Raw genomic sequence first — 24,530 nt, 5'->3', positions numbered from 1 at the left:
TATATATATATATATATATATATATATACATATATATATATATATATATATATATATATATATATATATATATATACATATACATACGTTGGAATGACCTGCCCAACTCAATCCGAGTCCTTAGCCATCTTCAAGAATCGACTTGAAACCAATCTCTTACATCTTTATTTGACCCTCTAACTTTATCGCTCACTATTCTAATTCTATTCTTTAAAAAAATCTTACTTCCTAATCTTTTTGTATTCTATAGTGTTCTTGTAGCTCAATTGGTAGAGCATTGCTTTATCAAGCGCAAGGTTGGGAGTTCGGATTCCCCAAGAACACATGATAGGTAAAAATTGATAGCCTAAATGCACTGTAAGTCGCTTTGGATAAAAGCGTCTGATAATTCGTAAATGTAATATTTAATTTTTATTTTATTCTATTTTCTTTTAATTTATTATGCAGTTGTGTGTGTGTGCGTGTGTGATATATATATATATATATATATATATATATATATATATATATATGTGTGTGTGTGTGTGTGTGTGTGTGTGTGTGTAGAGACCTCTAACACTAACTTGCTCTATTCTTTTTCTATTCTATCTGTTTTCTTTTTATTTATTATATTATTTAGAAGCCCATGCTACGTGTACTGTGTTAAACTAACTGAGACTTGTTATAGCACTTATATATCATTGCTCTTTTTGTTGTTTTTGATTGCTTCCACTGTCCTCATTTGTAAATTGCTTTGGATAAAAGCATCTGCTAAATGAATAAATGTAAATGTAAACATATTCAAAACTATTTTTTTTTCACAAAATACCTGAATACATGTTACATATTGTTGCAACATTTTACAAGTCAAGTCCAGTCAAGTCACCTTTATTTATATAGCACTTTAAAAAAAATACATTGTGTCAAAGCAACTGAACAACATTCATTAGGAAAACGGTGTGTCAATAATGCAAAATGATTGTTAAAGGCAGTTCATCATTGAATTCAGTGATGTCATCTCTGTTCAGTATAAATTGTTCAGTTTAAATAGTGTCTGTGCACTCATTTGCAATCAAGTCAACGATATCGCTGTAGATGAAATGACCCCAACTAAGCAAGCCAGAGGCGACAGCGGCAAGGAACCGAAACTCCATCGGTGACAGAATGGAGAAAAAAACCTTGGGAGAAACCAGGCTCAGTTGGGGGTCAGTTCTCCTCTGACCAGACGAAACCAGTAGTTCAATTCCAGGCTGCAGCAAAGTCAGATTGTGCAGAAGAATCATCTGTTTCCTGTGGTCTTGTCCTGGTGGTCCTCTGAGACAAGGTCTTTACAGGGGATCTGTATCTGGGGCTCTAGTTGTCCTGGTCTCCGCTGTCTTTCAGGGCAGTAGAGGTCCTTTCTAGGTGCTGATCCACCATCTGGTCTGGATACGTGCTGGATCCGGGTGACTGCAGTGACCCTCTGATCTGGGCACAGACTGGATCTGGTGGCCACGGTGACCTCGGAACAAGAGAGAAACAGACAAATATTAGCGTAGATGCCATTCTTCTAATGATGTAGAAAGTACGGTGTTATGTGAAGTGTTCCGGTTCCAGTTTACCTAATTAATGCAGCCTAAAAATCCTTTAACGGATTTGGATATTAAAAGCATATTAGTATGTTATGTGTATGCCAGGTTAAAGAGATGGGTCTTTAATCTAGATTTAAACTGCAAGAGTGTGTCTGCCTCCCGAACAATGTTAGGTAGGTTATTCCAGAGTTTAGGCGCCAAATAGGAAAAGGATCTGCCGCCCGCAGTTGATTTTGATATTCTAGGTATTATCAAATTGCCTGAGTTTTGAGAACGTAGCGGACGTAGAGGAGTATAATGTAAAAGGAGCTCATTCAAATACTGAGGTGCTAAACCATTCAGGGCTTTATAAGTAATAAGCAATATTTTAAAATCTATACGATGTTTGATAGGCAGCCAGTGCAGTGTGGACAGGACCGGGCTAATATGGTCATACTTCCTGGTTCTAGTAAGAACTCTTGCTGCTGCATTTTGGACTAGCTGTAGTTTGTTTACCAAGCGTGCAGAACAACCACCCAATAAAGCATTACAATAGTCTAACCTTGAAGTCATAAATGCATGGATTAACATTTCTGCATTTGACATTGAGAGCATAGGCCGTAATTTAGATATATTTTTGAGATGGAAAAATGCAGTTTTACAAATGCTAGAAACGTGGCTTTCTAAGGAAAGATTGCGATCAAGTAGCACACCTAGGTTCCTAACTGATGACGAAGAATTGACAGAGCAACCATCAAGTCTTAGACAGTGTTCTAGGTTATTACAAGTAGAGTTTTTAGGCCCTATGATTAACACCTCTGTTTTTTCTGAATTTAGCAGTAAGAAATTACTCGTCATCCAATTTTTTATATCGACTATGCATTCCATTAGTTTTTCAAATTGGTGTGTTTCACCGGGCTGCGAGGAAATATAGAGCTGCGTATCATCAGCATAACAGTGAAAGCTAACACCATGTTTCCTGATGATATCTCCCAAGGGTAACATATAAAGCGTGAAGAGTAGCGGCCCTAGAACTGAGCCTTGAGGTACTCCATACTGCACTTGTGATCGATATGATACATCTTCATTCACTGCTACGAACTGATGGCGGTCATATAAGTACGATTTAAACCATGCTAATGCACTTCCACTGATGCCAACAAAGTGTTCAAGTCTATGCAAAAGAATGTTGTGGTCAATTGTGTCCAACGCAGCACTAAGATCCAATAAAACTAATAGAGAGATACACCCACGATCAGATGATAAGAGCAGATCATTTGTAACTCTAAGGAGAGCAGTTTCAGTACTATGATACGGTCTAAATCCTGACTGGAAATCCTCACATATACCATTTTTCTCTAAGAAGGAATATAATTGTGAGGATACCACCTTTTCTAGTATCTTGGACAGAAAAGGGAGATTCGAGATTGGTCTATAATTAACTAGTTCTCTGGGGTCAAGTTGTGGCTTTTTTATGAGAGGCTTAATAACAGCCAGTTTGAAGGTTTTGGGGACATATCCTAATGACAATGAGGAATTAATAATAGTCAGAAGAGGACCTATGACTTCTGGAAGCACCTCTTTTAAGAGCTTAGATGGTATAGGGTCTAACATACATGTTGTAAGTTTAGATGATTTAACAAGTTTATACAATTCTTCCTCTCCTATAGTAGAGAATGAGTGGAACTGTTCCTCAGGGGGTCTATAGTGCACTGTGTGATGCGAAACTGTAGTTGACGGCTGAATGGTTGCAATTTTATCTCTAATAGTATCGATTTTAGAAGTAAAGTAGTTCATAAAGTCATTACTGCTGTGGTGTTGGGAAATGTCAACACTTGTTGAGGCTTTATTTTTCGTTAATTTAGCCACTGTATTGAATAAATACCTGGGGTTATGTTTGTTTTCTTCTAAAAGAGAAGAAAAGTAATCAGATCTAGCAGTTTTTAATGCTTTTCTGTAGGATATGCTACTTTCCCGCCAAGCAATACGAAATACCTCTAGTTTTGTTTTCCTCCAGCTGCGCTCCATTTTTCGGGCTGCTCTCTTTAGGGTGCGAGTATGCTCATTATACCATGGTGTCAAACTGTTTTCCTTAACCTTCCTTAAGCGTAAAGGAGCAACTGTATTTAAAGTGCTAGAAAAGAGAGAGTCCATAGTTTCTGTTACATCATCAAGTTGTTCTGAGGTTTTGGATATGCTAAGGAATTCGGATACATCAGGAAGATAACTTAAAAAGCAGTCTTTTGTGGTAGAAGTGATGGTTCTTCGATACTTGTAACAAGAAGTAGAATTTACAATTTTGGCTATATGAAGTTTACACAGAACTAAATAATGATCTGAGATATCATCACTTGGCTGAATAATTTCAACACTATCAACATCAATTCCATGTGACAGTATTAAATCTAGAGTATGATTTCGACAATGAGTAGGTCCTGAAACGTGTTGTCTAACACCAATAGAGTTCAGAATGTCTATAAATGCTGATCCCAATGCATCTTTTTCATTATCGACATGGATATTAAAATCACCAACTATTAAGACTTTATCTGCAGCCAGAACTAACTCGGATGTAAAATCACCAAACTCTTTAATAAAGTCTGTATGGTGCCCTGGTGGCCTGTATACAGTAGCCAGTACAAACATAACAGGGGATTTATCATTAACATTGGTTTCTCTGGATAATGTTATATGAAGCACCATTACTTCAAACGAGTTATACTTGAAGCCTGCCCTCTGAGAAATCCTGAAAACGTTATTATAAATTGAAGCAACTCCTCCCCCTTTGCCTTTTAGACGTGGCTCGTGTTTATAACAGTAATCTTGGGGGGTGGACTCATTTAAAATAATATAATCATCAGGTTTTAGCCAGGTTTCTGTCAAGCAGAGCACATCTATATTATGATCAGTTATCATATTATTTACAAAAAGTGTTTTCGTAGAAATGGATCTGATATTCAATAAGCCAATCTTTATCATTTGTTTATCCATATTGCATTTGTTTCTTATTTGTTGAACCTCAATTAAATTGTTAACCTTAACTTGGTTTGGACGTTTTTTGTATTTTCTAGTTCGTGGAACAGACACAGTCTCTATAGTGTGATATCTAGGTGAAAGAGTCTCTATGTGCTGAGAATTAACTGACCTCTGTGACGGGAGGCAGCCAGCAGACGGTCGGTTTAGCCAGTCTGTCTGCTTCCTGACCTGGGCCCCAGTTAGTCAAGTATAAACACTAAGACTATTTGCCATATTTCTAGACAGAAGAGTGGCGCCACCCCAGGAGGGATGAAGACCATATGGTCATACTTCCTGGTTCTGGTAAGAACTCTTGCTGCTGCATTTTGGACTAGCTGTAGTTTGTATACTAAGTGTGCAGAACAACCACCCAATAAAGCATTACAACAATCTAACCTTGAAGTCATAAATGCATGGATTAACATTTCTGCATTTGACGTTTGAGAGCATAGGCTGAAATGTAGTTATATTTTTGAGATGGAAAAATGCAGTTTTAGAAATGCTAGAAATGCGGCTTTCTAAAGAAAGATTGCTATCAAATAACACACTTATAGCTTCCTAACTGATGATGAAGAATTGACAGAGCAGCCATCAAGTCTTAGACCGTGTTCTAGGTTATTACAAGCAGAGATTTTAGGTCATATAATTCACACCTCAGTTTTTTCAGAATTTAGCAGTAAGAAATTACTCGTCATCCAGTTTTTTATATTGACTATGTATTCCATTCGTTTTTCAAATTGGTGTGTTTCAACGGGCTGCGAAGAAATATAGAGCTGAGTATCATCAGCATAAAAGTGAAAGCTAACACCAAGTTTCCTGATAATATCTCCCAAGGGTTACATGTAAAGCGTGAAGAGTAGCAGCCCTAGTACTGAGCCTTGAGGTACTCCATACTGCACTTGTGATCGATATGATACATCTTCATTCACTGCTACGAATTGATGGCGGTCATATAAGTACGATTTAAACCATGCTAATGCACTTCCATTAATGCCATGAAAGTATTCTAGTCTATGCAAAAGAATGTTGTGGTCAATTGCAGGCGCAGCACATAAGATCCAATAAAACTAATAGAGAGATACAACCACGATCAGATGATAAGAGCGGGTAATTTGTAACTCTAAGTAGAGCAGTCTCAGTACTATGATACAGTCTAAATCCTGACTGGAAATCCTCACAGATACCATTTTTCTCTAAGAAGGAATATAATTAGGAGGATACTACCTTTTCTAGTATCTTGAACAGAAAAGGGAGATTCGAGATTGGTCTATAATTAACTAGTTCTTTGGGGTCAAGTTGTGGTTTATTGATGAGAGGCTTAATAACAGCCAGTTTGAAGGTTTTGGGGACATATCCTAATGACAATGAGGAATTAATAATAGTCAGAAGATGATCTATGACTTCTGGAAGCACCTCTTTTAGGAGCTTTGATGGAATAGTGTCTAACATACATGTTGTTGGTTTAGATGATTTAACAAGTTTATACAATTCTTCCTCTCCTATAGTAGAGAATGAGTGTAACTGTTCCTCAGGGGATCTATAGTGCACTGTCTGATGCGATACTGTAGCTGATGGCTGAATGGTCACAATTTTATCTCCTATAGTATTGATTTAAGAAGTAAAGTAGTTCATAAAGTCATTACTGCTGTGATGTTGGGAAATGTCAACACTTTTTGAGGCTTTATTTTTCGTTAATTTAGCCACTGTATTGAATAAATACCTGGGGTTATGTTTGTTTTCTTCTAAAAGAGAAGAAAAGTAATCGGATCTAGCAGTTTTTAATGCTTTTCTGTATGATAGTTCACTTTCCTGCCAAGCAATATGAAATACCTCTAGTTTTTTTTTTCCTCCAGCTGCACTATATTTTCTGGGCTGCTGTCTTTAGGGTGCGAGTATGCTCATTATACTATGGTGTCAGACTGTTTTCCTTAACCCTCCTTAAGCGTAAAGGAGCAACTGTATTTAAAATGCTAGAAAAGAGAGAGTCCATAGTTTTTTTTTACATCATCAATTTGTTCTGATTTTTTGAATATGCTAAGGAATTTGGACACATCAGGAAAATTTGGTGGAAGTGATGGTTCTTCCATACCTGTAACAAGAAGGAGAGTTTACAATTTTGGCTATATGAAGTTTGCACAAAACTAAATAATGATCTGAGATATCATCATTTGGCTGCATAATTTCAACACCATCAATATCAATTCCATGTCACGGTATTAAATCTAGAGTATGATTTTGACAATGAATATGTCCTGAGATGTGTTGTCTAACACCAATAGAGTTCAGAATGTCTATAAATGCTGATCCCAATGCATCTTTTTCATTATCAACATGAATATTAAAATCACCAACTATTAAAACTTTATCTGCAGCCAGAACTAACTCGGATGTAAAATCAGCAAACTCTTTAATAAAGTCTGTATGGTGCCCTGGTGGCCTGTATACAGTAGCCAGTACAAACATCACAAGGGAATTATCATTAACATTTGTTTCTCTGGATAACGTTATATGAAGCACCATTACTTCAAATGAGTTACTCTTGAAGCCTGACCTCTGAGAAATCCTGAAAACATTGTTATAAATTGAAGCAACGCCTCCCCCTTTGGCTTTTGGACGAGGCTCATGTTTATAAAAGTAATCTTGGGGGGTGGACTCATTAAATTAATGTAATCATCAGGTTTTAGCCAGGTTTCTGTCAAACAGAGCACATCTAGATTATGATCAGTGATCATAATATTTACGAAAAAAGTGCTCTCATAGAAAGGGATCTGATATTCATTTGTTTAACTGTATTGCATCTGTTTTTATTTGTTGAACCTCAAATAAATTGTTACTCTTACATTGGTTTGGACGTTTTTTGTATTTTCTAGTTCAGGGAACAGACACAGTCTCTATAGTGTGATATCTAGGTGAAAGAGTCTCTATGTGCTGAGAATTAACTGACCTCTGTGACGTGAGGCAACAACAGAAAGTGATAGTAAGATAAAGACTAGAAGGTACATTTCCTGAAGAAAATGTGAGTGGTGCTTGCAGTGGCAAAACTCGCCCCTCTGTTGCTAAGGTGTGGTTGCTAGGGTACCCTGGGTGGTTGCTAAGGCGGTTGCTAGGGTCCCCTTGATGGTTGCTAAGGCCGTTGCTAGGGTACCCAGGGTGGTTGCTAGGGTGTTGCTATGTGGTTACTAGGGTACCCGGGGTGGTTTCTAAGTCGGTTGCTATGGTCCCCATGATGGTTGCTAGGGCCGTTGCTAGGGTACTCAGGGTTGTTGCTAGGGTAATTGGGGTGGTTGCTAGGGTGTTGCTATGTGGTTGCTAGGGTACCCGGGGTGGTTGCTAGGGCGGTTGCTAGGGTCCCCATGATGGTTGCTAGGGCCGTTGCTAAGGTACCCAGCGTGGTTGCTAGGGTAATTGGGGCGGTTGCTAGGGTGTTGCTATGTGGTTGCTAGGGTACCCGGGGTGGTTGCTAGGGCAGTTGCTATGGTAACCTGGGTGGTTGCTAGGCAGTTGCTACGGTACTTGGGGTGGTTGCTAAGGTGTTGCTAGGCGGTTGCTAAGGTGTTTTGGCTGGTTGCTAGGCAGTTGCTATGGTCTCCTGGGTGGTTGCTAGGATGTTACTAGCTGGTTGGTAGTTGTCACAGATGGTCACTATGTAGTTATTATAGAGTTCTTAGCCCATTTGAGCACCTAGCTAATCACTATTAGCATGTAGCTAATCACTGCTAGCATGACTAGCATGTTGGAAGTCCAGTGTGCTAGCATGAGTCAAAAAATCCAACCGCCATGTCTGTACGATGTTCTGATGCAGAGATATAGGTCGTGCAAAACGGTTGCTAGGGTACTCCATTTGGTTGCTATGGAGTGGCTTGGCAGCTGCCAATGGTGATACTCCAAAGGCTGCTCGCCAATATAAACCAACCCCCGAGCCTCTACGATGTTCTGATGCAGAGATATAGATCTTGCAAAACGGTTGCTAGGGTACTGTGTTTGGTTGCTAGGGAGTGGCCTGGCAGCTGCCAATGATGATACTCCAATGGTCACTTGCTAATATAAACCAACCCCCATGCTTCTATGTCTTTTAGATGTTAAGATATCTCTCTATACTTTGGGTTGCTAGGTAGCTCTTAATGGTTGCTAGGGCGTGGCTAGGTTGTCTTGAAGGAGATACATGATTGGCCGTTTGCTGCCCGAGTCAAACGAGCCCACCCTCATGTTTCTATGACACTTCTATCCAAAGTTATTCATTTGATCTTTTTCAATGGAAGTCTATGGGGCTTGTTGCTATGGTGCTCTATATGGTTGCTAGGGCGTGGCTTGATAGCTTTATAATGATCATGAGAGTCTGATTGGTTGCCTGATTCAAATGAGCCCACCCCCTTGTCTCTATGACACTCTAATCCAGAGTTATGTTCAATGCAAAATCCCTATGTAATTTCCCATAGTAGCCCTCCCTATACTTTGTATTAGGGGCAAATTTGGGGGGCTCTTGCGCCCCAGGGGTACAACTTATACCCCAATGCGGGATATGTTCTTGCACAGCCTGTTAGCCTCTCCAAATGTGGTGATTCACATGTTTCTGCGAAATTCTCTCTCAGAGCTACGATCCGTCAAAGTTGCCCGCAATGCATTGTCTATGGGATTTTTCGCCCGATTTCTCGCCCGGTGTACGAACATCGTACGCCCGATCGCTTATAAAAGTCATAGCACACCATTCCCGTATAGGCCGCACGATTTGACGCCTGTTTCGTTGGTCTGTGACGAAAACTGCGGGACTAGTTACGCGCCGAAATTTGTACGGAAGAAGTAAGAATAATAACTAGAAGGTACATTTCCTGAAGAAAATGTGAGTGGTGCTTGCAGTGGCAAAACTCGCCCCTCTGTTGCTAAGGTGTGGTTGCTAGAGTACCCGGGGTGGTTGCTAGGGTCCCTATGATGGTTGCTAGGGCCGTTGCTAGGGTACCCAGGGTGGTTGCTAGGGTAATCGGGGTGGTTGCTAGGGTGTTGCTATGTGGTTGCTAGGGTACCCGGGGTGGTTGTTAGGGCGGTTGCTAGCGTCCCCATGATGGTTGCTAGGGCCGATGCTAGGGTACTCAGGGTGGTTGCTAGGGTAATCGGGGTGGTTGCTAGGGTGTTGCTATGTGGTTGCTAGGGTACCCGGGGTGGTTGCTAGGGCGGTTGCTAGGGTCCCCATGATGGTTGCTAGGGCCGTTGCTAAGGTACCCAGGGTGGTTGCTAGGGTAATTGGGGCGGTTGCTAGGGTGTTGCTATGTGGTTGCTAGGGTACCCGGGGTGGTTGCTAGGGCGGTTGCTATGGTAACCTGGGTGGTTGCTAGGCAGTTGCTACGGTACTTGGGGTGGTTGCTAAGGTGTTGCTAGGCGGTTGCTAGGGTGTTTTGGCTGGTTGCTAGGCAGTTGCTATGGACTCCTGGGTGGTTGCTATGATGTTACTAGGTGGTTGGTAGTTGTCACAGATGGTCACTATGTAGTTATTATAGAGTTCTTAGCCCATTTGAGCACTTAGCTAATCACTATTAGCATGTAGCTAATCACTGCTAGCATTACTAGCATGTTGGAAGTCCAGTGTGCTAGCATGAGTCAAAAAATCCAACCGCCATGTCTGTACGATGTTCTGATTCAGAGATATAGGTCGTGCAAAACGGTTGCTAGGGTACTCCGTTTGGTTGCTATGGAGTGGCTTGGCAGCTGCCAATGGTGATACTCCAAAGGCTGCTCGCCAATATAAACCAACCCCCGAGCCTCTACGATGTTCTGATGCAGAGATATAGATCTTGCAAAACGGTTGCTAGGGTACTGTGTTTGGTTGCTAGGGAGTGGCCTGGCAGCTGCCAATGATGATACTCCAATGGTTGCTTGCTAATATAAACCAACCCCCATGCTTCTATGTCTTTCAGATGTTAAGATATCTCTCTATACTTTGGGTTGCTAGGTAGCTCTTAATGGTTGCTAGGGCGTGGCTAGGTTGTCTTGAAGGAGATACATGATTGGCCGTTTGCTGCCCGAGTCAAACGAGCCCACCCTCTTGTTTCTATGACGCTTCTATCCAAAGTTATTCATTTTATCATTTTCAATGGAAGTCTATGGAACTTGTTGCTATGGTGCTCTATATGGTTGCTAGGGCGTGGCTTGATAACTTCATAGTGATCCTGAGAGACTGATTGGTTGCCTGATTCAAATGAGCCCACCCCCTTGTCTCTATGACACTATAATCCAGAGTTATGTTCAATGCAAAATCCCTATGTAATTTCCCATAGAAGCCCTCCCTATACTTTGTATTAGGGGCAAATTTGGGGGTCTCTTGCGCCCCAGGGGTACAACTTATACCCCAATGCGGGGTATGTTCTCACACAGCCTGATAGCCTCTCCAAATGTGGTGATTTACGTGTTTCTGCGTAATTCTCTCTCGGAGCTACGATCCGTCAAAGTTGGCCGCAATGCATTGTCTATGGGATTTTTCGCCCGTTTTTTCGCCCGGTGTGCGAACATCGTACGCCCGATCGCTTATAAAAGTCATAGCACACCATTCCCGATTAGGGCGCACGATTTGACGCCTGTTTCGTTGGTCTGTGACGAAAACTGCGGGACTAGTTACGCGCCGAAATTTGTACGGATCTATAAGAATAATAATAATAAGTATGTGAGATAGTAATAGTGATGCCTTGCCTCCGGCAAGCACCACTAATAAGTATGTGAGATAATAATAGTGATGCTTTGCCTCCGGCAAGCACCACTAATTATAGAGAAAAAACAGCTATACACGGAGCCTAGATTGAATATATTTGGTCAAAATCCCATGTTATAAAAGATGAATTTTTATTCACACACAAGATAATATTCACAATACTGGATATACAAGAGTTAACAGATTTGACTACAACTAGGGGTGCTAATGAGGGACAAACAAATGAGAGGAATCAACTACTAATGAATACTAATGAATAAAGTATGGGCACGTGAGGGAGAAAACACCACAAACATTCCTGTGACAGTGACAGTTTTTATTTTATTTAAGAAAACAAGCAGTAAATGAATAAAGTGCAAGTCTAAAAAGGGACAAGTTTTTTAAATAATAGATTTAGAATAGAAAGTGCTTGTGTTAGAGGGTCAAAGAAAGATGGAAGAGATTGTCAAGAGATTTTTATTCGAAAAGCTATTGGTAGCCAGTACAAATTGATAAATAGAGGTGTGACGTGTATTCTTTTCAGCTCATTAAAAATGAATCTTGCTGCCGAGTTATGGATTAATTGTAAATGTTTGATAGAACTGGCTGGAAGACCTGCCAATAGAGCATTGCAATAGTCCAGACTGGACAGAACAAGAGCTTGAACAAGGCTGTTATGCAGCATTTTCTGAAAGAAAGGGCCTGATCTTCTTAATGTTGAATAAAGCAAATCTACAGAACCAGACAGTTTTAGCAATGTGGTCTGAGAAAGTTGGCTGATCATCAATCATAAGTCCAAGGTTTCTGCCTGTTTTTGAAGGATTTATGGTTGATGTGCCTAACTTGATGGTGAAATTTTGATGAAACAATGGGTTTGCTGGAACCACAAGCAGTTCTGTCTTGGCAGGGTTGAGTTGAAGGTGATGGTCTTTCTTCCAGTTAGAAATGTCTGTTAGACAAGCTGAGATGCAAATGATACAAGATCCTTAGTTACAAATGACCTGCTCTTATCATCTGATCATGGTTGTATCTCTCTATTAACCACAGCATTCTCTTGAATAAACTTTGCTGACAGCCATCAATTTGTTGCAGTGAATGAAGAGGTATCATATCGATCAGTATGTGCAGTATGGAGTACCACAAGGCTCAGTACTAGGGCCATTACTTTTCATGCTTTACATGTTACCCTTGGGAGATATCATTGAAGCACGGTGTTAGCTTTCACTGTTATGCTGATGATACTCAACTCTATATTTCTTCAAGCCCGGCGAAACATACCAATTTGAAAAATTTACGGAATGCATAGTCGACATAAAACCTGGATAAGGAGTAATTTCTACCTTTTAAATTCTGGAAAAAGAGGTTTTTATTATGGAACCTAAAAACTCTGCATGTAATAAACTAGAACGCTGTCTAAGACTTCATAATTCAAATTCAGATTCTGTGGCAGCAACAAACTTCCACATGCACCACACCAAATGCACAATAATGAGTAAGGGAGTATTTGCTCCTTATTTTCTGAAAATGCTGACAACAGATGTGGGTGATGAGAAGTTCAGTCTCATTTTGGATGAGTCGAATGATGTTAGTGTCTCGAAATACCTGGGTGTGTTTAGTGTTAAAAAATAACACTTTTATCCTAATTTTTTGAGTTGCTTGAATTGGAGAAGAGGTGATACAAAATCAATAGCAAAGGCAATAGTTGAGTTTCTCGAACAATTTAACCTCAAAAAGGAGAATCTTCAGGGTATTGGCACTGGTAAAGCCTCTGTGATGACTGTGGTGCACAACGGAGTCCACAAGATTTTAAAAGAATAATGTACTTTGCCCAATTTGATACTCATTCACTGTGTGTGCAGCACCGAAATAAACCAACCCTAGATGTGTTGAATACTTAATAAGGGAAAACCAAAACCTTTTTTTATTTCCCCTAAACAGCGAGAGGCATACAAAGCATTTGTATGCCACCATTCATTTTGGTCAGAAACCCTTGCAGATCACCAAAGTGTGTGCCACATGTTAGCTATCGATTGAGCCTGCAGTAACTTGTATATTCGACCAATGGGAAGAAACTCCACTTTGAGTTGACCAAGACCAGTGAGCATTGCTACATGGCGGATGTGCTCCATGCCATGTACATGGATAAGACCAAATGTGCTTACCTTACATTCTTAATAATCAATCCTGTCTGAAGTACAAGTTGCAGTGAAGTCATTTGAGGGTGAACATACAGATCCTGGCAATCTGGTTCACCTCTTATCATCAGTTTGCAGCAGAGTAGTTATCCTATGGCAAAGATTGATGTCCTCAGAGATGACATCACTGAATTCAATGATGAACTGCCTTTAACTGTCATTTTGCATTATTGACACACTGTTTTCCTAATGAATGTTATTCAGTTGCTTTGACGCAATGTATTTTGTTTAAAGCGCTATATAAATAAAGGTGACTTGACTTGACTTGAAGGATGTCATTGATGGTCATCTCAGTCCAGCACCAAATTTTGGGTACCTTTTTGAAAGCACAATGTGCCAACTCAAGTCTTGCTCTAGAGGATGAAAAGGTCTTTCAGAGATGATGCATCAATAATGTTGTTGTTCTAAGCAAGGAGCTGCAAGCAAGGCTCCAAGACAATCTTGAAATCTTATGAAACATTGCTCTGTTCAGTGTTAAGGAAACAATGAAGCACAATAAATGCAACTCAAAAAAATGATAAATGTACCTGATCTACTGGGGTACTAGCCCCAGACAAATTACAAAATTGTTTCCCAATGAAGAATCATCATAAAATACCATTGAGTTTTAAAGGGAAGTGTATAACTACACAGACACTTCCGGATCAAAACCATTCGAAGAACTGTGCAAAGCTGCACTTACTGAACCCTCTTTGCCACACTCAAATGCAGAGGTTGAATAGCTGTTCAGCCAAATAAGTGTGGTCAAGTCAAAGTTTAGAAATAGACTGTCACTACACACTCTTGACTCCATATTCCTTGTGGGTTATGGACTGAAGCTGGCTAGTGAGTGATACTTGTTACCAGCATAAACTACCAAATGACAGTGTATAACAGTTTGGCACCAGTGCAGCATACAGTTTTAAAGCCATTGCATCCACTTTTGCTTATACCAGCTCATTGACAGAGCAGCTGGACAGTGAAGATGATTTGCTTGCTAATTTATGTATCATCAAAGAATTTAGTTTCCGGAACTAGTGGAATCAATGACAGTGTACACTATATTGTGAATGAAAGTGCCAGAGTAATCACTGAACAGCTAACCAGACAAAAACACCATCCTAAGAGACACATATCACATTCAAGTTAAAATGCTAGCTACATTTGTTTGATATATTTGTTAATTTACTGATACCTTGTTATTAACATGTAATTGTTGTTCATTTAGGTAGCATATTAATTATGAATACAGTGCTTTAATTGTTGATTTCACAACTTAAAAAGAAAACAGACATAAACCGTGATTGTTCAAAAGAGTGTAACTGTTCAATATATTAGCAATTCTTAATAAAAAAAAATCATATTTTTGCTGAGGTGGCCAGAAATATTGAGAAAACTGTGTTCTTTGTATATTACACAAATATACAGTTTTGCGTTGCAAATACGTCACGTCATCATTTAGCAATAAATCGTTCGGCCTTTAGCAACTTCATCTGAAAGTTAGTTGGCAACAGTGCTACAGCGATTGATTGCATGCACTGAGACGGGAGATGCACGTATCAACTCGTCTAAGTTGAAGTTAGAACATTTGAAAGTGGAATTTGGAAAAACGTTTGCGTTTTCTTTTAACGTTAGCATCAATGGCCGTCACTCATTTGGAACAAACCCTCTAAAACAGCCCGCAATCCAAAAAATCAGTCACTGGCATAACACAAATGAATTGGTTTTGTTTATCTTCAGAATACAAATATTTGGGACCGTCTATGAATGAATTAAATCTTTGAAGACACAGAGTGTAGTTACAACTTGTATCAGCAGGGGATTGTGCTAACCAGTCAAACCTTGAAAAACAAACAAAAGCACAACTAGTGTGTAGTTTTTGAGTAGCTTGTGATTAAAAGTTTATTAGTTCAGATACACCAAAGAAGAGGCTATCACTTATTGACAAATACACAGAAGACCGGTAACACAAAAGAAAAGAGAAGGGGAAGATTAGACAAAGAGGGACAATCAGATAAAGTCCATATACACGTGTGTGTGTGTGTGTGTGTGTGTGTACACTCCCAGAATGGAAGAGGCACGTCCTTCAGTTACAACATTCCTTCCCAATAGTTTTTTTTTCTTTTTCGGGTGAAGATACGGAAAGGAAGTCAGCTTGTGCACTTGTATAAAATGTTACAGTTTTTGACATGCCTGGCATTGCCAACTTAAAGGACTTTTTTAATATCCAGTGATACTGTGAGAGAGAAAGCTAGTCACTTATGTTTTTCTTTTTACAATTGAAGAACAAAGGGAACATCTCTATTCATTGTATACAGCAGGCAATTTGCACTATAGGCTAAAACGAGACACTTTGTAGCAGTACTGAGACAGAGCGATCGGATTTGGGCATTTAATGCTTGTATGGCACATTTTGGTCCGTGTTAGTGTTGCGGTGTCATAATATTTCCCCCATCATATATACACATTGGGTGAACAGATGTATAGACGTTTGGATTTGTCATCATTTTCCGCTTGCTTCAGAGCTCTTTCATGGCAGGCCAGTGCTCGCTTATAGGAAATAGTCAGGGGTGCGGCGGGTGACGTGAGGTTCTCCACGTCGAGGAGCTGGATCAAACTGAAGGCTGGGGAAAAGAAGAAAAGCTGCTTAAATGCACAGCTCACCATTCAATTGACTTTCTTTCAAAGGACTTCAATAAGAAATATTTTGCATAAGGCAATGAAGCACTCAGAATCTTTGCACTTGGACATCTTAAGGGCAATCAAGCACATTTTACCCCACAGTTCTCACAGCTGTTTGGAGTTTTTTTTTTTTTATTCCCACTGTTTTTAATGGTGACTGTCATTAGTTTTATTACTGTAAGAGTAATTTATTCTGTCTCTTATCCAGGTTTAATATGCAGTGGGACATTTATGGGTTGATTTTGCCTATGATTTTCGTAATGTGGAGAACGTGGAAGGAATCGTGGAAACCAATCATAAAAATGGAATTTACTAATGTAATTAACACAGAAAAGACACAGAATTTGAAAAGTTTTGGAGTTATCAAAATTATTTCAGTATAAAGATCAAATTACAATATGGACTAGTGTTTGTGTATGCCATATAAATATCAATCCGGCACGTTATGTGATGTGATGTGAATTTATGGCGCAGATATGTGGTTTCAACTTCAAAGGAACCCATCAAAATAAAAGTGTTTTAATTTGAAGAAACCATGACAGAAATATTACTTTATGTAATGATAGTACTACTACTATTGATAAAACAATTAAAACATTATTTTTTAAAAGGAATATTTACCAGAAAATTTACCAAAAAAAGTGTAAACACACAACAGTATTTCTGGGGGGATTATAATAATAATAAATAAATGTTTTGCTTTATTATGCTTTTGACTTAATATTTAATAAAATATTACTTTTCTGAAACAAATGTTTCATTAAAATAGAATCCAGAAAATTAAATGCATTTGGTACAAATAAAACTGAATTTGAGAAAAACTTCATAGGACGTTCAAATTTTAATTTTTGTTCAACGTTTAAACTTCTCTTTAATATCGTAAGTTTCATGATTTCATTTAATTAGACATGCCTTTTGATTTTGACTTCAGAGGGCCCAACTGAAGTGTCCAAAACAAGTGCATTCATGTACATCTTTCAAGTGTTATTCTGTGGGCAATTACACACTTGACTTTAAAATTAAAGACTGTTTGCATTGCAGGTAGCAATAAAATATTTTGGGGTTAGTAATGCCAAAAATATCAAGTAAAAACTTTATAGTCTAAGAAATAGGCTTCATTTGTATTCTCAAAGAGAGCCAAATTAAATATAAAAGTATTTGAAATCACATTTTATATGTCAGGACATATTTAAAAAATTATCATAAGATGTGCAACTTACAATGAATATTTAAGAGTATCATCCAGTTCCATAATGGCTGCCTGATTTCCACAGCGATAGCAGTAGTTTGGCGCACTGAAGATAGTGACAACGTTCCTATCATGACACCAGTTGTATCCCTGGGGGGGAAAAAAGTAGTTTTATTTGCTCTGATTATGAGCTTTATACTTCTGAAGGGCTGTGAAGAACTGGACGGTGGATCTCACCTCCATGACCAGCTGATGAGCGCGGGACACCAGCGTGAGGCCGTTAGCGTGGTTGAAGGTCTCAGAAATGTCCTGTCCAAACGTGTAACCAGCTCCTCGTGGAGAGATTCCCCAGCCACCGCGATCATCAGGGTCTGACCACAGAAGGTCACACATGGGTCCCTGAAACACACACAGATGTGCAGCCATTCTCCATAAACGAGCCAAATATTTAATATAGATGCCACACATCTTAAACCATTTAAATACTCAACATTTACAAGCATAGCTGTTATCTTGGTTATATAAGGAGCTAATAAAAGATGAGGAGATAAAGTCTGGCTTAAAACCCATGAATCTGATCTTGATAAGGGCAAACGAAAGCCCATAATGCACTGCAGGTCATGGTGAACAAGTGTGAGAAAGCACAGACACTATTTAAACGGAACAGAGATGACATCATGATGAACTGCCTTTAACTATCATTTTGCATTACTGACACACTGTTTTCCTAATGAATGTTGTTCAGTTGCTTTGACGCAATGTATTTTGTATAAAGTGCTATATAAATAAAGGTGACTTGAGAACACACATCCTTAGCAGTCGCTCCGCATGCCATAAGCACTTCAGAACTTAAGTAAATATAACATGTCCAGTATTTCTAAAAGTTGGTTCAAATCAGAACTTGCAATGCTATAGGTCAATTTATTTAGAGCATTTTTCACATCCAGCAAATTAGCCAAAGGGGTTCGCAAAATGGTATGATTTGATTGGACATTCAACTGGATTCATTCAGAAAGAAAGTTTCTCACAGAGAAACAGAGGAAATCGAGGCTGGGGACATTAATAGGGACACGCAGAACAATTAGAAAACCTTTCTTTAATTAGTGCTGTCAATGTTGCACCAGTCATATATATCAGATATATCAGAACTGGATGGTTTTTGCTCCAAATACCCAATTGGCAACCAGGCCTTTTCTTTCTTTTTTTTTCATCTGATCTGTTACAGGCTTAAACTCAAACAGCATTGCAATCATTTTCCAAAATGCCATTTGTGGAAATAAGTTAACAAATTCAAGAAACACTGACGATGGACACAGAGGAGCATATACTGTAGCAGCAGAAAAAGCTTACCGCTCACAATGAGCGCAAGAAAATGGATAAAAATCCTTCATATTGAATTGGTGGTGGGGACACTGACTGTAAAGTTTATGTGGTTTTTAATTTCATCTGGTCTCGGTGTAATGCATATTTAAAGTGTTTTTTATAAGTGCTGTGCTACTTTTTTTTTTAAAAACCGCAATCAAGAAAATACTGCTGTTCTAATATTGCTGCTGTTCCATAAGTGTCACCTGCTCTCAGAGAGTGAATTTGCTGACCCTCAAGATATTTTTTAAAACACTCAAAACTAGATTAGGATTTTACTCCACAGTAATATTAGAATACAATTTTTTAAATAATTTTTAAGCCACTAGACCCTACTGGTAGCGTGGACGCGATCTGTAGCTGTACTGACCTCATGTGGCACCTCCTGCAGACGATCCAGTGCACGAATGTGATCCAGCGTGTCTATGGATGGAGAGAGGCCACCGTGCAGACAGAAGATCTGACACCCAGAGAGCAACATGAGTTATTAACAGCCATCAGCAGCTGTCAGAGGATTTCAAGACTCTATTGATAATAACTTGATATTTGTGAGAGGAGTTAAAACTCCTCTGGTATTATTCTTATGCATTTCCCAGAAGAGAAGTCATATTCCTCACCTGCCCATCCACTAGAGCTGTGAGGGGTAGGTAGTCAAAGAGGTCTGTGAAATATTTCCAGACGTTTGCGTTGCCGTATTTTCTCAAGCACTCGTCATAAAAGCCATACACCTGTGTGATCTGTCTGCTTTCATGGTTTCCCCGCAATATCGTGATGCGTTCTGGATAGCGAACCTACAAATGAAGCAGACAAATCAACTGTTAAAATTTGTGAAAAGTTTGTAAGACCGCTGTAGTGAATTTAGTAAGCATACCTTTAGAGCAACAAGAAGTGACACTGTTTCCACTGAGTAATATCCTCTGTCTACATAGTCGCCCATAAACAAGTAGTTAGTGTCAGGTGACTTCCCTCCAATTCTGAAGAGCTCCATTAGGTCATGAAACTGGCCGTGCACATCTCCACACACTGTGACCGGACAGCGCACCTCCTGCACATTGGACTCTTTAGTGAGAATCTCTTTAGCCTGTGGGAGTAAGAACAGGACAGTGTATCAGGCACAGGTTAATGTTTGAAAGCAGAAAAATATCTGATGTTTCAAAATCCCAATCAGGGGTGTGTGTTTCCTAAAAGCATCTTTAGCCAATCATGGTTGTAAGATCTGTTACTACCAATAACAAAACACCCACGCTGCATTTTAATTTTTAAATGAAGCTCATTTTATTCAACAAAATATAATCCTTCAGTCGGTTTTGATATAATGACGAGTAATCACAATAACCCTAACTCTGGACACTGCTATAAGTCAGATTGCCGTAGTGCTAAAAATAAAAGATTTCACACATATTACACAGCCTGCGAGTGATGACATCATGGAGCATACTGTCAGACCTACACACACATTTCATGAGGAAGGTTAATGTGCACATTAAAATCAGCCCAGAGGTTTCGTTTTAATTGAATGCGTTTCTACTTTCACATTTAAATGACTTGTTGCACTTATGAATGAGATCTGGCATTAATTCTAGTCAGGTAAAATGTGATTCTGCTTTCAAAAGCGGGCTGTGTTGCCCTGCCATTAGCTGAAGCGGTTTGTGAACAAGCCTCTGCTGCTCCGCATCAACGCTAAGCTGCCAGCCTGCCTCTAAATCGACCTAATCTGCAGCACAATCAGCTGATGCTAACTAATGAATAAATGCCAAAAAAGGCAGATTAATCAGTCGACCTCTAGATCAAAACCCACATATAGCACCTCAATACCATGTAATATATAACTATACGGTTTCTAGATATTGGAATAAAAATTGTTCTTATTTAGTATAAATGCACAAAAGGACTCCAGGCTCATTCTTCCCAATTGTCGCTTTTTTGCGACTTTCTCAGTTGGTCACACAAGCACATAATTAGGTCACAGTTTTAATTTTTTGCTACAACATGGGATTTTATCAAGAAATGCTGACAAACTTTCATTATAGACCATAGTTACACGGTAACCAAAGTGTTCAACTTTCAACCCGTTCATTTTCATCATTATTTGTTATTCAGATTTTGTCAATGTGAATTGTTCTTGTGCTGTGTTACAATATGTAAAATAAAATTCATGCGTTTTCACTTTCTAATTTGCAATCCTGGTGTCACCTTTTACAGGAAAATATAATTGTCTGTTTTGCTTATATCTATAAACCTTTCACTTTTTAAGACTAAAACAAAAGATGGATTCATTGTCATTCTTAATTAAGAAGCACAACAACAATTTTTAATTAACAATTTTCTTTTCACAAGAATACCAGCATGTTAATCTTCTCTGGTTTAAGTGGTAGGGTTTTACTTTAGCTTGAAAACCAAAACTTCCTTCTGCCACAATTTCATAATATTTGCATAATTTTTGCAGCATGCTGGCATTTTTACTCCACAACTGACATGTGACTTCAATACGTCAAGTCACCTTTATTTATATAGCACTTTTAACAACACAGATTGTGTCAAAGCAGCTTTACAGTAATAATATAGGACTACAGTCTGTCAATAATGCAAAAGGACAACAATAAACAGTCAACTTTCGGTTAAAGGCAGTTCATCACTGAATTCTGTCCATTTTCACACTTTATTAGAAGTGTTTGATCAAGCAATCACACCCACTGTCTGAACAATTCCTCAACTCACGGGTCTTGTGTGCTTTTTTTGTGTGAAAAGAGGTCCGCTTTACTAATAGACCAGGCCAGCACTCAAACTAACATCAGAAACGGCTGATAATATGAGCCACTAAAGCTAGAACACACTAAAAAAGCTCAGGGTAACAGAAGCAGGTTTTAAACACGAAATATTAAAAGAAGCCAGAGCGCTCATCAGATAGTCATGCATGTCTCTGTATCGCTGTGAAATCAAATCAATATCTGCTGAGAGAACAACCCACACCAGTATGGAGCCCGAATTAGTGTGTTTCCATGGAGACATCTCTATTTAAACACTGTTTTACTCTTACCTCTTTTTGACTGTGTGCAGGAATACACAGATTTAGGCCAGTACAGATCAAGTGCATATAAGGGACGGGCATTGCAATCACGGGGTCTGCTCGAGTACTCCGTACTTAGGGGTGGGGGGCTATTTTTGCTCCATGTGTATACTTGGTAAAGGCTTCATGTTTTGTTATATGAATACTTACCGGCCAACCCAAAGAAGAAAAAAATGCCTCTGCTCTTTCTGAAGTGATATATGGGTAGAATGTCAAACGTCAGCATGGCAAGTTGTGACAGTTATGAGAAACACCTTTAGATTGAGCAACATCACCCAGTTTTGTGTGGTATTGCTCTTAACCACAGATCAAAACACACACAAAAACTGAGTAACTCACTGTCAAGAAAGCAGAGTGATGAGCGGTCAACGGTTTTGGTTCATCATACAACAAATTAGGGATGTCACAATTCTCATTATAATACTGAACTGTTCGCTGTGTCATACATGGTTCAGTATGTGCTTGTGAATTGCGGTTTTACATTTAAATAATTGTGTGTTATATTTCTCTCAGAATTGACTGTGTGTGTCAGTGAGTTCACGTGCTGATACAAGAAAATCCCTCCCATTACGTCCTGCATTTGAAAAAGCAATGCACACCGAGCCTATTCCCTTGTAATGATTTTCTCTAAGAAGTGTTTTTAAATCTTTTGAAAGAGAAAACAACTTTTTACTTATCAGTCCAGAGTTAGAAATAACTTCCTTTTGTGATTTGATGTGGCTTCTTATCACAGAATGAGGCGCTAAATATAGCCTATACTGTAATAAAGGCTATGTCTATTAAAAATGGCTTACAAATATACTTAACCAATATGAAAATACCCAAAATGGCTTAAACGCATAAACCATTAAGTGTTTATTGTTCAAAATCAAAATTGTACTGTTCAAAATGTTTAACATTATATGTTAGCATGTTAGGGATTTCCTGGAACGTCATAAATATATTTATATATAAATATATAATACATTTTAAGTAGACATAATAACTCAAGCTTTTCCAGTGTTGATAGGTTAACAGTAGTTTTTTGTTGTTAATTTGCTGAAAAAAAAATTCTGCTGTCAAGCCATCAGAACTGAACTAGAAACCGTGGTTAAAAAGATAAGGTATGTTATCGAACAGTGGGCTAGCTGTATTTGTTGCATCGCTACAAAAAAATGATTATTTTTGTTAAATGGCAACAATCCGTTATGCCAGAGGATTAGATGTAGCAGAATAACGAAAAATAATAAATTTGCATTTTAATGACTGTGACATCAAATTTTAATATGCAAATAATTGTATAAAAGCAATAAGGCTTTTGCTACCTCACATAGACTGCAGTTACTTGCTGTGCCCTGTTAATTCACAACAGTTCTGCCTCGTGTCTTTCTCAATGCTTAAGCAAAAACCAGCTTCACCTCAGACACAGTGAAACACTCCTGATAAAGCCTGACCACATTTAATATCATCCACAGAGAATTATGCCATATTGATTGCATGCATTTCACCAGACACACTCTGGTGTTTGAGCTACAGGAAGGTACCTTTACCAAAATTGGTGCAGAGAACCATGGATTTTCACTGGCATTGGTACCAAATACTGAAATTTTGGTACTCTGACAACACTAATCTTTATGTTGACTGAAATATTGCACTTTTTCATTTCTTCGATTTTTTTTATTAATGAAAATCTATTGGATCTTTCAAACTAGAGCACTGTTTGATGTCTGAGTCTATATCTATGATGTCACGATGACATCAGACAGCCATGATGTCATCTAGTGAGGGAAGGTCTGTATCATTTGTAAACACAGCTAGATGTAGTGACTGTTTTAAAGTAAATAGAAAGAAGTTGCTGGAGGTTACAATTTAACCACACAGTCAGTCTACAACTCTACAAATTCCAAGTCTACACACTATAAAAAAAAAACAAATCTATGCAACAGATTACAGATACTGATGAATAAGGTACAAAAAAACACAGCCAACTCTAACCTGTCTATATAACGTTAGATTAACAACAATGATCACTAGTACCCTGACGTGTGTTGGCTGTGGTGTTGGAAACACACGGAAATCATAAAATGGACAGACTTTGGTAGAATTTTATGATTAAATATAATAATAAAATATAATAATAAAACCCTTCGCACTTATATTTTGCCATAATATAGAATAAACTTTTTTTAAAATAATAATGCATACGTTTGAATCCACATCTGATTCATGTCCAAAGAACCGTCATGGATTTTAAATATGCTAACGATTTACACATATTATTTCTTGCAATGACGTCAAGTGTAACAAGAGTATCGTTTATGTTTATAAATTGATAAATGTGACCTAATGATTAGTTATAAACCTGACAGGTCCTTTACCTTCTCACAGAGCGTTCTCACTTGGTTCTCGGTCAGCTGTTTGCACTCATTCAGCTGTTCGACCCATTGGTCTAATTCTTTGGTGAACGTTTTATCATCCATCACCGGCGCGTTCCTGCGGTAATTGTCGCCGATTCTCCGGTAATTAAAAGAGCACTGCGCTGGGCCGACGCCAAACACAACCACCAAACACCGCCGTTAAACTCGGATATCAGCTCATTAAACACGAAACGTCGTGTCACGGGTGTTTTTCATCTATACTTAATGGTGACTGATAGATGTCTTTTGATGGTATCCGCGGTCTGTAGTTCGTGAATTTTCCGTTGGCTCGTTGAGCTTCCGACCTTCCTCATAAACGCGCTGCTGTGTAATGGCCGCTGCGCTCTCCGCCCGTGACGTCATAGGAACGGAACGCTCCTGAGCGCTCTTCGCGAGGTGCTGCCCCCTGCGGGCCGGAAGACCACTAACAACTCACAAATGAT

At 38.9% G+C, this 24,530-nt stretch overlaps 1 protein-coding gene across 1 annotated transcript; it reads right to left on the bottom strand.

Annotated features, from left to right (window-relative positions):
- Positions 1-15,264: 15,264 nt before the first annotated feature.
- ppp2cb (protein phosphatase 2, catalytic subunit, beta isozyme) lies at positions 15,265-24,449 on the bottom strand. The gene is made up of 7 exons (XM_026273095.1): positions 24,049-24,449; positions 19,496-19,705; positions 19,242-19,415; positions 18,995-19,084; positions 17,500-17,661; positions 17,294-17,412; positions 15,265-16,015 (listed from the first exon to the last, which is right to left on the bottom strand). Exons 1-7 carry the CDS (start codon positions 24,148-24,150, stop codon positions 15,943-15,945), a joined length of 930 nt encoding a protein of 309 aa, XP_026128880.1. The 5' UTR covers positions 24,151-24,449; the 3' UTR covers positions 15,265-15,942.
- Between the last annotated feature and the right edge of the window lie 81 nt (positions 24,450-24,530).

This window comes from Carassius auratus, chromosome 10 (genome assembly GCF_003368295.1).
Source record: "Carassius auratus strain Wakin chromosome 10, ASM336829v1, whole genome shotgun sequence".
Lineage (NCBI taxonomy): Eukaryota > Metazoa > Chordata > Actinopteri > Cypriniformes > Cyprinidae > Carassius > Carassius auratus.
This window is presented reverse-complemented; position numbering and strand designations above follow the sequence as displayed.

Coding starts and splice junctions, on each gene's coding strand:
- ppp2cb (XM_026273095.1), bottom strand. CDS start 24,150: ATGGATGATAAAACGTTCACCAAAGAATTAGACCAATGGGTCGAACAG. Junction 19,416..19,495: donor CACTTCTTGTTGCTCTAAAG/GTATGCTTACTA, acceptor CTTCATTTGTAG/GTTCGCTATCCAGAACGCAT. Junction 19,085..19,241: donor CAGCTCTAGTGGATGGGCAG/GTGAGGAATATG, acceptor TCTGGGTGTCAG/ATCTTCTGTCTGCACGGTGG.